This window comes from Oratosquilla oratoria, chromosome 33 (assembly GCF_046742065.1).
Source record: "Oratosquilla oratoria isolate Oo_2021 chromosome 33, ASM4674206v1, whole genome shotgun sequence".
NCBI classification, from domain to species: domain Eukaryota; kingdom Metazoa; phylum Arthropoda; class Malacostraca; order Stomatopoda; family Squillidae; genus Oratosquilla; species Oratosquilla oratoria.
Window position 1 is genome coordinate 8,524,697 of NC_134809.1, and position 12,731 is coordinate 8,537,427.

The following is a 12,731-nucleotide window of genomic DNA, read 5'->3' on the forward strand; positions in this document are numbered from 1 at the left end:
TTTTGTGCAGTGTTAATTGCACAGTACTATGTAGCCACTGCTTTAGGGACTGTTTTGGGACACCGCTACAAACTAGAGCCACACATCATTTTGTCTGTTAGAGTAAAAAATGTACTAGAGGAATGATGCTACTTTTTATACTACAACTGTCCCTCCTGTATGCAGTTCCCTTGAAACTGTTCTGTGCCACTCTTTTGAGTATACTTTTTCTTTTCCCATCCCCAGTGATAGGGGAGGAAAGAATTCTGCCACAAAGTTTCTCGTGTGAATCATAAAAGGTGACAAAGTGGGACCGAGTGATGGGACTAGGTATCCTGCTCTCTGTAACCCTAATCCTATGGGAAGTTGAGGCATAAGAGGATCTCGTATATTTCCAACCAGAACCCTAAAATTTGGGTCATTAATTGTGCACGGTTGTGGTACAGATAAAAGTAAAAGGGAATGAATAGGCAGTATGCTTGTGAGAAAGAAGATGGATGGGTTAGCATCAAATGAATCTAACTTGAAAGGGAGATATTAATGGAGGTGAAAGCAGTAAGGGGAAGGTGAGTTATTGAATGTAGAGGAGAATAGGAGAGATTGTGGTAGTGGGTGCTAAGAAAAAGAATGTGATGGAAGATAAGGTATAAGGAGCTTTGAAAATTATGAGATCTGGTAAGGTACCTGGGTGGGATGGGTGTCATGCGGAGTGTCTTAAAAGGGAGGTATAGTTATAGTAGACGGGCTAGTGAGGTTGTTTAATTTGTGTATAAAGGAGGGAGAGTGTGGGAGGACTGGAGAAGTGCTTGTATAGTTCCATTTTACAAAGGAAAAGGGGACAAATGTGATTGTCATAGTTTTAGAGGGATCAGTTTGTTCAGTGTATTTGGAAAGGCATGTGGGAGACTTTTGAAAGGAGAAACAGGTAATAATTGGTGAGGAGCAATGTGTGGTTAAGAAAAGTAGAGGATGCATGGAGCAGATTTTTGTGGTAAGGCAGACTTGTAAGAAGGTTTCAGCAAAAGGTAAGGATTTTTTTGGGGCCTTTATGGATTTGGAGAAGGATTATGACTAGATAGACAGGAAAGCACTGTTGGGGTAATTGCAGAGGGAAAGCTTTTAAGGGTAGTCAAGAGTTTTTTACAAGAACTGTAGAGCTTGTGTTGCTGATGGATCCAAAGGAACAGCAAGGCTGTTACACTGACACCAGTGACATTTTAGGAGTCACCCAACCAATGTTGTTATACAATAGCAGACTCCATAAGGGACTTCAACTTCTGATTTTTCTCGAGGTGTATTCTTGAAGCCTTACTCGTAGGTGGATGTGACTGCAAGGCAGAGGACCATGTGGCAGGTAGTGATGTGTTACGTAGAACCATTAGCAAAGATATCCTGCAGTACCAACACAGAATAGGCCTGGCCAAAGATTCAAACTGCACCCAGATGCAACCACTATGCAGAGGACAGAATACCTCGTACTACAATACCCCACACTAACATTCCCTCTACAACAAGACAATATGGGACTTAAGGTGCCACCCAGAGGCTGTTGCCAGTTGCTGCACATCTACAAGAGAGAATAGGGGCAATAGATTGATTACAAATGTGCTACTACAATTTACTCCATATATATATATATATGTATGTGTGTGTATATATATATATATATATATATATATATATATATATATATATATATATAATAAAACATAGACCCATTCTCGGAGAAAGATAAGCTGAGATACAGAGTGCTGAAGAGAACCAGAGTCAGTGGTTGAAATATATGGTTTACTATGTATCTCAGCTTATCTTTCTCCGAGATTGAGTCTTAAGTTTTATTATATTCATGTGCTACTACATCTACATCATTTGATATGTGTGTGTGTGTGTATATATATATATATATATATATATATATATATATATATTTCCCATCCATATAACAAGGGATTCTTACACCTTATAAGAGGGGTAGCCATTCAAGGCATGCACCCATTCCACTCCCATCCATCACCCTGTTTCCCTCTCATCTTAGCTCCTCATGGATGAAGGGTCATCCCTGTCTCCTGTCTACTGCCTAGGTCAGAAGCAATACAGCAAAACGTAATACATCCACAGCAGGGCTTCTTGACTTACACAACAACCCTCCCTCATCATTCTTTCATGCAGAAAATACAGAAGAAAGGGAGGAATACTTTGGAATACGTCAAATATCATCCTCACACAACCATTCTCTATTCACAGATATCCCCTGCCTACTCCCTTCCTTACTCAACAGACATTCCTCCTCTTGCACAAAACACCTTTGACCCCATTCATCCATTTCAGCCTCAGTCATCCCCTCAAGTTCACTCCAACCACCTCTACTTTCCAGACCCCTTTTGCTAATCTTTCTTCACTCATTCTTCTATGTGTCCAAACCATCCCAATAATCTTTCATCAGATATATATGCCAGCTCCTGTCCACCCCTGCTCTCCTCCTCACCTCGTTTCTCTCTCTAACCAACCTGGTAACCTCTGCCATACTTCTCAAACACTTCATCTCAAACACATTTAAACTTCTCCTCTCAGCCTCCCTTAAATTCCAAGTCTGCTCCATACAATGTCATAGGCACAATCAACCCTACATATGATCTTCTCTTCGCATTCACTCTCATATGCCTATTTCTCATGACACTTTTCTACCCCCGAAGACATTTACTTTTTTCTCTGTCTACCTTACCTCCATCCCCCACTCCTCCATTTCCTGTCACATGTGACCCGAAGTATGGCTTCCTCCAGTCTCTCTCCTTTAAGATTTACTTCCAACTCACTGTTATTATCTTCCCTTGTACATTTCAACACCCTTTTACCCACATTAACCTTCCATTTTCTCCTATCACATACCTTTCCAAAGTACATATCTGTCTGCCTTAATTCCTCCTCTGACCCTGCGACAAGCACAGTGTCATCCACAAACAGCAACTGGCTCACCTCATACTTCTCTCTATTATATCTAACCTTCTCCAGTCCCCTGCCACCCTTGCATTTACCCAAACCACCTCATCCAACATACTGAACAGCCATGGTAATGTGACACAGCCTTGACACACTCCTACCTTTTCCTCAAATCACTCATTAATGGGAAATCTTTACATTCATTTACAACTTAAGAGTGAACAACCTGTAATTAGTGGAAGGAAGAAGTGGAAACAAAACTGATTCAATAAAAGGTGTTAGAAAAATAAAATTGCACACACAGGGACATGACTTGAAAACAATGTAGAGAAATAGAAAATGCAGTAGAATAAGGAATCTAGCAAACAGTCTAAAAATTACCGTGCAGGAATCTGAAGGGAGGAGGAAAGGAATTTTGAAGGTGTTGTAGGTAAATGCAAAGGTGAACCAAAACTGTTGAGGTTTATCAATGATAAATTGAGACACAAGGAAGAAATCAGTAAGCTAATAGTGGGTGGTCAAATTTTTTAGGAGGCTTTGGCTCGGGTAAAAATGATGACTGAAACTTTTCAATTTTTCTTCACAAAGAAGAGCATTTTTCTTTATTTGTGTATTCTATTATTATTATTTTTTTTTTTTTATCAATTTATTCATTTATTTGTTTACTTTTTATTTCTTTTATTTATATATATATATATATATATATATATATTTTTTTTTTTCCACAATTGATGGGAGGGAGGGATGGGTAGTGAATGAAATGAGGGTGGAATGGGTGGGAGTAGAATTATGCCTTCTGACTTTGACCAACTCCCTTGTAAAGGAGAAATAATCATATATGTATTTTATTATATATACATATATACACACATACTTTATAGAGGAAGGCAAGATAAGTAATAATTCAGGTTTAGATTATATAAATGTAGAAGTGAGGGAAATGCTCAATCTTTGGAGATCATTGGATGTAAGGAAAGATTCAAGATCCAAGGGGATTTCAAACTGAATATTAAAAGAACATCGGAAACAACTGGAAGATTGTCTCATTGTGTGTTTATTAAACGGGTTAGTGCCACAGAATTGGAAAAGGGTTAATATGATACCAGTTAACAAAGTTGGAAATAAGGAAAAGCCACGGAGTTACAGTTCAGTATCATTGACCCGTACAATAGTGAGATTATGTGAAAGAATTTTCAGAGATTGATGGGTCACATCTTGCATACATACATATATCAAAGGCTTTTTCCCCCTTACACAGGGGTAGCCAAAAAGAAAAAGGCATAGAAACCACTCCCACCCATTTCATTTCCCATGTATTCCACTCCCCTCCTCCCTCCCTCCTATCTTGGCACCTCTCTTAAAGATATAAACATTTTGACAGACTGTTTTTAGATCTGAAAGGTCGTGTATTGAACCTATTAAGTTTTTATCAGAGAGTGATTCAGGAGTAGGTGGGCTGCAACTTGATCTAGAGGTGTTTTATGAAGTACTTCAGGGTTAAAGTTATAAAGTACTTTAGATGCAGGGATGACCTGTCATCCAGGAGGAGCCAAGAAAAGAGGGAGGAAAGGAGGGGTGGTGAATAGGAGTGGAGTATGTGGAGATGGAATGGGTGGGAGTGGATTTTATGCCTTTGTTTTTTAGCTACCTTTCTTGTAAGAGGGGAAAAAAACCTTTGGTATATATGTATGTACTTCAGATTTGTTTTGCTTGGAAATAGACATATTGGGGACAATGAGACCACTTGATTGGATGGAAGATTTTTTGAAGAGAAGCTATTTGAAGACGGATGTAAAGGGTAAGACTTCAGAATGGTTAGAGCAGTGAAGTTATACAGGGTTTGGTGCTAGTACATATAATATTTATTGTCTATGTTAATGACCTAGTGGAAGGTACAGGAAGTTATGCCAATGTGTTTGCAGATGTTGCAAAGGTCATGAAAAAAAATGAGGAAGATTGTCAGCACTTGCAGAAACATCTAGAAACTATTCGCATTTAGCCAAGAATGGAAATATTAAATGAAATTCCAAAATATGCAAATTATTAGAAATGGGCAGCAGCCCTGAAAGACCAACTTTGAATTATTCCTTGGGAAGTGAGTGCATTACAAAGGCAAAAGAGAAGAAAGATTTGAGAGTGTTGATAAAGACAATATATCATTGAATGGATGTATCAGTAAGATTGTACAAGAGATATATGGACTGCTATTGAACATTAAAGGTGATTTTTCACCATATGGATGAAAAGAGATGAGAAAACTCGTAAAAATCTTAATCTCTCCAAGATTAGAATGTGTCAGTGCTATGGTTCCCATACAGAGTGAAAGATATAAGCAAAGTCAAGGAGAGGGAAGTGGAGTATTCTTTCTTGATGAGTTAAACACCATATGAAGACGGAGCCTTTATTTGTACGACGTTTCGCTTATTACAGCTTTTTCAAGTGCAAGTTGAGATACAAATGCTTGAGAATAAATAAGGGGAAAGGAGGGAACGGGGAGAGGAAAGAAGAAGGGGGGGGAAGGAAGAGGAGAAGGGGTGGGATTGAACACTGGGAAAGGATGAGAATGCTGGCCCAAAAGTGGAGTATGTATGGGATGGAATGGATGGGAGTGGTATCTCTACCTTTGTTTTTTGGCTACCTCCCATTTAAGAGGGGGGGAGGGAAATTGTTATATTTATGTATGTTTTTTTTTTTTTTTTTTTTTTTCCCATATCGTGAAAAGCCACATTAATGTTCTGCAGCAGTCCTTATGTCTCTCCCACAATCATATTGATATGTCTGTCTAGTGACAGATCTTTGTGTTATCGACAATTTCCAACATTTTGCATTTTTTGGTGTTTGGGAAAAAATGTATATATTAAGAAATATCAATTCATTGCCCTTGGTATTTTATAAGAGATTGATTTTTATATTAAGATTTATTTTCCATTCTTAGATCCATGTGAATATAGTGTCTAAGCTTTTTTGCTACAGGTAACTGTCCTTGTGTCACTCCTCTCCTGGTCTTTGCGTCATCTGTAAAGATGTTGGCATAAAACTTGTCATACTTTTCGTCATGTCATTAACATGAATAGAAAGCAGTACAGGTGTTAGCAACAAGCCTTTTGAAACTCCATTGATTATTACTCTCAATCCTGATATCTTATCCTTTACTACCGTCCTCATGTTTTTTTTTTTTTTTTTTTTTTTTTTTTTTTTTAAATATTTCCTCCATTCAAGTAGTTTACAACTTAGTCCCCCAATATGCTCCAATTTCCATGTAAGGTACTTTATCAAAAGCCTTCTCTAGACTGAGGTATGCATGATATGGTTTAACGTCACAAACTCCCCCCTATCGGAAGTCTAGGACAGTGCCCCTCACAGAGGACTTTGTAGCATGGAATTTAATGAACCATGCCCTTGGTTCAATTTCGCTAGTGGCAGAACTCGAACCGCCATCCCTCAACTTTTGCTGCAAGTAACGGCACCCTAACACGCTCAGCCAGTGAGCTTCCTTGAGGTACACATAGTCCACCCCAAATTTACTTTTGTTGCAGAACATCTGTCACTGAAGTAAAAGGTTCAACATGTATAACTTCTCAGATCTAAAGCCAAACCAACTCAAAATGTTCATCTCTTCAAGATATTTGGCTCAACTTTTCACATTCATTTCACATAATTTCACTATTGTGCTGTATGTATTTTACCCAGTTGTATTATATGGGAAGGGGAGCTATGCTCGTGGTGACCTGTCTTTGTATCTCTCAGTATCTAGTTTGTTCTTAAATTCTTGTATGGTGCTTGCACACACTATTGTTTTGTCCAATTTGTTCCAGACATCCACCACTGTGTGGAAAACTGTTCTTTTTCAGATCTCTTCTATAACTATCCTTTTCGAGTTTTTTTCATGTCCTCTTGTTTTTCTTTTATCCCACTTTAATAAGTCTTCTTTGTCAAGGACTTCCATGCTTTTCATGATTCTGTAAATGGCTAGTAGATCTCCTTTTTCTCTTTGTTCCAGGGTTGATAGTTCCAGTTAAGACAATTTCATATGTCAATTTTGAAAGTGTTGGTGCCATCTTTATCGTTGCTCTTTGGATTCTTTCTACATATATATATATATATATATATATATATATATATTTTTTTTTTTTTGTATTGGGTGATGCAGTGTAGTCATGGTCTTATCAGTGTGTCTAACACTGATAGAATCAAGATTAAAGTACACTGCGACAATGGATGCACATGCCTCATACGTATGTATATACATATATAAATAGCATGGCTTGTTTTGTAGTAATTTGACAGTAGAAATCTTGATTGCAGTGAGTGGTGAGGTTTGAAGACCTCTTTGTGTGTTTATTGACTGCATATAAATGCCATTGCAGGAGTGACTTGTTTGATGAAGAATGCCTTTGCTCAGCATCTAAATGAAATTAACCTTTATGCTGCAGAAGGGTTATATGAATTAAATCACTTAGCAAGGTATACAAGTTGTAAAGTGCAGTGAGAAGGTTATTCAAAACAGGTTTAACCCTATCACTGCAGAAGGAGTTTTCCTCAGTGGAATAAAATCACACGGTAGTTTAAGCGAAGGTACAGTTTGTATAATGCAATGAAAGGTTTAAGATAAAAATTATTAGCCCAAGTTATGTTAACATGATGATAAGAAGTTCTTATGGATTCTTTCAGACTCTTAGGGATAGAAGTATCGTAGAAAAATGATAAAATCCAGTCTTTATTTGGAAATGTTTTGTATTTGTTTTCTTCATGGTTATGTAAATGTGTGGTTAGAATGTGCATTTAAGATAAATACTTTTATTTAATTGATTAAATTATAATTTCTTTTTAATCATTACAAAGGTCATCTATGGTTGAAAAGCAGAGAGCAGCGGCAGCTAATAAGAAGTTTGACCTTAGCAAGTGGAAGTACGCTGAGCTGCGAGACACCATTAATACATCGTGTGACTTAGAATTATTGGAGGTGAGTAATTAGTGATATTGTTATCAGAGGAGGAGGAGGACCTAAGAAAAGAGGGAGGGAGGGTAGGTGAATGGGAGAGGAGTATGTGGGGATGAAATGGGCGGGAGTGGATTTATGCCTTTGACTGGCTACCTCCCTTGGTATATGTATGTTATCAGATCACATTGAATTGAATTTCAGTATATTATTTTTAACCCAGTCATATTACTTGTGCTTAGTAGTGATACACATATATTTCCTTTTTCCCTATAGCCTCATCATTTTCCTCTCATCTAAGTCATTTCACTGGCATCTCTCACTGCCACGGTCAGCCTCCCTATCTTCCTCTACATTCAATAACCCCTCAAAATACAAAAGATTACAAAGGCGGAGCATGCCGACAGGAGACCTTTGGTCCATATCTAGGTCGGATACTTGACCTAACTTCTCCTTTCTACTTTCACTTTCATTAGCATATATCTGCACCTTTTACCTTCTTCTCCACAGCCCCATCACTCATTCAAGTTGAGCTTACTTTTGATCGAAAAAGTAATATATTTTTCAATACGACTATTTCAGGCTTGTCGGGAAGAATTTCACCGTCGCCTGAAAGTTTACCACGCTTGGAAAGCAAAGAACAAGAAGCGGACCACCATGGACGAGAACCAGCGGGCACCCAAATCTGTACTTGATGCAGGTAAACAATGTTGCTTAATTTACTTTTGTTCCTTGTACATAAGCAGCTCAACTTCTGTTTGTACATTGTAGTACTTGTAAGCTAAGAATAGGACCAAATATGGTACCTGCGTATGGTGGTCCTGCAAGGCAGACATTGGATAAAACACCGTATGGGGTATTGACTGCGTTAAATTTACGCAGTTGATACTTTGGGGACCTTAGTGATGCCCCTATGTACCAGAGTCATGCTGCATTCTTTCGTAACTGGAGATTGATCTCCTCCCAAAGAAAATGTTGATCACTGTAAACCTCATCAATCCCTCCATTCTGCCGCTGCCTTCCTTAAATCTCTGCTTAACCACTGACTACACTTGTCAGTGTGATATTCCCACAAGGATAGAAATGATGGTTACTGGCAGTGAAATAAAATGCATGAGAGAGAATCACCTCTTTTCCACTTGTCATCAAATCAACATCTAGACCTCCAAGTCCCTGAGAGGCTGGCTTCAGTCTCTGAACAAGGCCTAAGATATGTCTGTCAGCTCTTGACTATCTTTCCTCCATGTATTCACATATGGAGAGCTGAAAATAGGCAACTGCTCTACTCCTCCTCTTCCTCTCCTTCCTCCTTTTCTTCCTCCTCTTCTTCATTCTCTTCTTCCTCTTCCTCTCCATGCTCTTACTCCTTATTGTCATTTTCACCTCTAACTCCCGCCCAAGGACAGACCCATGCTAATACATTTTATCAGTCCAGTGTTTCTTCCTAGAGGGAGAAATACATATGGGGAGGCCCAAGGTCCGTTTGTTGCTACTATTGGGCTGTAGATTTCCAGGCGGTGTAACTTGGCAACAATTATTGCTTTTACTATTAAGTATACCTCGTTTACTTACATCTGCCCCGTCTGGGGTATTGGCTGCATGTTATTGTGAGGTAAAAATCTGCTCAGTAGCAGCATGCAGCTGATACTTTAGGGTCTATATGGGGTGCCCCTATGCACCAGAGCCACACATGTCTGTGTTGGAGGAAATCTCTACTCATGGAGAAATGATGCTATTTTATTATATTGTGACTGCCCCTCTGTTATGCTGTCCCCCCACTCTTAATACTGTCCTGTACCAATTCTCTCGGTGTGCATTTCCATTTTTGCCAAACCCTCTGGTAGGCGAGAAAGAATACTGCCACTGAATGTTCCCACTTGAATTGTAAAAGGCAACTAAAATGGGATGGAGGATAGAACTAGGCATCCTACTCTCTCTAGCTTTGTTTTCCAACTAGAACCCTAAGGTTTACGTCTTTTAATATGCATGGGTATGGTACAAATGAGAGTAAAAGGAAAGATAGGCAGTATGTTTGTGAGAGGAAAGATGGATGTGTTGGCATTAAGTGATACTAAGCTGAAAGGGAGGGGTGAGTTTGTGTATGGGAGTGTAGTGGTGAGGGTGTCAGGAGTGAATAGAGGATGATGAAGAGAAGGGGTGGCTATACTAGTAAATGAAGAGATAGGTAAAAGTGTGGTGTAGTGGAAGGAGGTTTCTTCAAAGTTAATGTGGATGAAGGTGAAACTGGGAAGGGAAATGTGGGTTTTTGTAAGTGCATATGGGCCTGGTAGTGAGAAGAGTATAGAGTAAAGGGAGGCTTTTTTGGATAGATTTAAATGAGTGAATAGAGGATTTAGGGAGATATGTCAATGTAGTGGTATTGAGAGACTTCAGTGCTATAGTAGGAGATGAACCAATAGATGAAATGTATAGGAAGTGTGGAGTTCCAGGAAGAAATTGTAGTGGAGAGTTGGTGATGTGTATAGAGAGTTGATGATAGCTAATGCAGGGTTTAAGAACAAAGTCAAGCATAAGTACACATGGGAGAGGGTGGTGAATCGAAGGGGGGTAGATAGAGCTTTAATGGACTATATACTGATACACAGGAGAAGAGTAGGAAGAGTTTTGGATGTATATGTTCTTAGGGAGAGAGTGGGGGGTATATCAGATAATTTTTTGGTGGAAGGTAAGTTGAGAGTGGAGGACATATGGAGAAAGATGGTAAAGGACAGAAGGTAGGGAGGTGCTTAGAGTAAACTGCTTAAATGAGAAGGAAAAGGAGGAGTACAAGAAGAAGCTGAGAGAAGAGTGGGAGGAAGTAAAGGATTGAGTCAAGCTAGGAGTAGAGGAGGAATGGGAATGTTTCAAGGAGGGAGTCACAAGGTGTGCATTTAAATGTGGTGTGTGGAACAAGGAGAATGGGAGGAAATAGAAGGAAAAGTAGCGAGTGGTGGGATGGTGAAACAAAGAAGGTTGTAGAAGAAAAGAAAAAAAAGCATTCACAGATTGGTTGCAAAATAAGATGAGAGAAACATACAAGAAGTACAAAGAAAAAAAGAGAAATAAAACATAAGATAAAGGAGGTGAAAAATAGAGCAGATGTGAAATGGGGTAAGAGTATGACAGAAAATTTTGAAAGTAATAAAAAGATGTTTTGGAAGGAAATCAAGAGAGGAAGAAGAGGCAAATCAAGGAGAGAAGAAAAGGTAAAAGGCGCAGATAAAGAAATGATAATGGAAGAGGCAGTGGTAAGAGGAAGATGGGCAGAGTATTTTAAGGAGTTGCTAAATGTGAAGGAGGATAGGAAGGGAAAGGTGGTTGTGGTGAGAGGTGCTAAGAAAATGACAGTGATGAATAAGGAAAATGGAGAAAAAATAAAAAAAGATGAGGTGAAAGCAGTTATTAAAGTTATGAGAGCAGGTAAGGCACCTGGATTAAATGGATGTCATGCAGTGTCTAAAAAAGGAAGTTACAATGATGGTGGACTAGATGATGAGGTTTAATATTTGTCTAAAAGAGTGTAGAGTGCTGGAGGATTGGAGGAGTGCCTGTATAGTTCCGCTTTACAAGGGAAAAGGGTACAAGTGTGAGTATAGTAGTTTCAGAGGGATCAGTTTGTTGAGTGTAGTTGTGAAGACTTATGGGAGGGTATTGATTGATAGGATTAGGGGAGGAACAGTGTGGGTTTAGGACAGATGCATGGAGGGGCCAACCGAGGATGAGAGGGATGGATGAGATGAAAGGGTGTTGAGAAAGAGGGGGATGTCTGTTGGGGAAGGAAGGAAAAAGGAGATAGGAGTAAGTGGAGAATGGTTGTATATGGATGAGGCTGTGATGCATTTAAGGGTGTGGATGGGGGATGGGGGGCATTAGGGAGTGATTATGTATGAATTATATTTTGATGCAACCCAAAAGGATTTCTCCCTGTCTTCTCATTTTCTTCATAAAGGGAACGGAGAGAGGTGGTCGCTAATTAAATGAAGTGGCCTTGCTGTAGATGTGCTATGTCTTGCTGCATTGCTTCTGACCCAGGGCAGTGGGTGAGATGCAGGGATGACCTGTCATCCATGAGGAGCCAAGCAAAGAGGGAGGGATGGTGAATGGTAGTGGAGTGGGTGGGAGTGGAATAATGCCTTTTGACTTTGGCTACCTCCATTGTAAAGGGGGAAAAGCCCTTGATATGTGTATGTATTTACCATTAAGTTACAATTTGGTATTTGATCATTTAATATGTTTTCAGTAAAATGGTCACAAAAGTATTCTTGTTAGGTTAAAATGAGTATTGGTGTATTAAATTAACTAAAATTTATTTGAAGTTTCTCATTGGAATTTAGTGCAAGACCTCACTTTGATTATGATCAACTCTTAAAATATAACAAAATGTATATCTCTCATATTTTCTCTCTTCGTTGTCTCTCCTTTGAACCTATCCCTCTCCTTCCCTTTCCCTCGTGCTTTCATTTGTTCTTGTTCTTCGTTCGTGTATACTTCATAGGTCCTTTTCTTAATTTATGTATTACACAACCTTCTTTGCTCTTTAATTACATTATACTAAAATTATATTCTCAATTCTTATTTTTAATCCCTTTTTATCCTTTTATTTTCTCTGTTGCCCACACTATATTCTTTATATTATAATCTTGTATCATTTCCCCATTCTCTTTTTACTTCATATTTTGTACCTCGTACATAATTTTTTCATTGTGTCACCTTTCCCTGTGTTTGAAATTCATATTTTGATCTAATTGGGAGTACTTTGATGTGGAATTATCCATGGCTCTTATGATTTCTATAACTCATGTTATAAAATTTGGTGAATCTATTTTGAACTATTGTAACCCATTGCCTTTAGTTGATTTGAAATTGTCCATGCTTT

General features: G+C 38.7%; 1 protein-coding gene across 4 annotated transcripts in view; it reads left to right on the top strand.

Moving 5' to 3' along the window:
- The window catches only part of jar (Myosin heavy chain 95F jaguar), a 148,531-nt gene that overhangs the window by 123,020 nt on the left and 12,780 nt on the right, over positions 1-12,731 (top strand). For all 4 annotated transcript variants that reach the window (XM_076172588.1, XM_076172591.1, XM_076172589.1 and 1 more), the window contains 2 exons: positions 7,759-7,879; positions 8,438-8,555. In XM_076172588.1, coding sequence (XP_076028703.1) covers positions 7,759-7,879; positions 8,438-8,555 — 239 coding nt within the window. The remainder of the gene's footprint in view (positions 1-7,758; positions 7,880-8,437; positions 8,556-12,731) is intronic.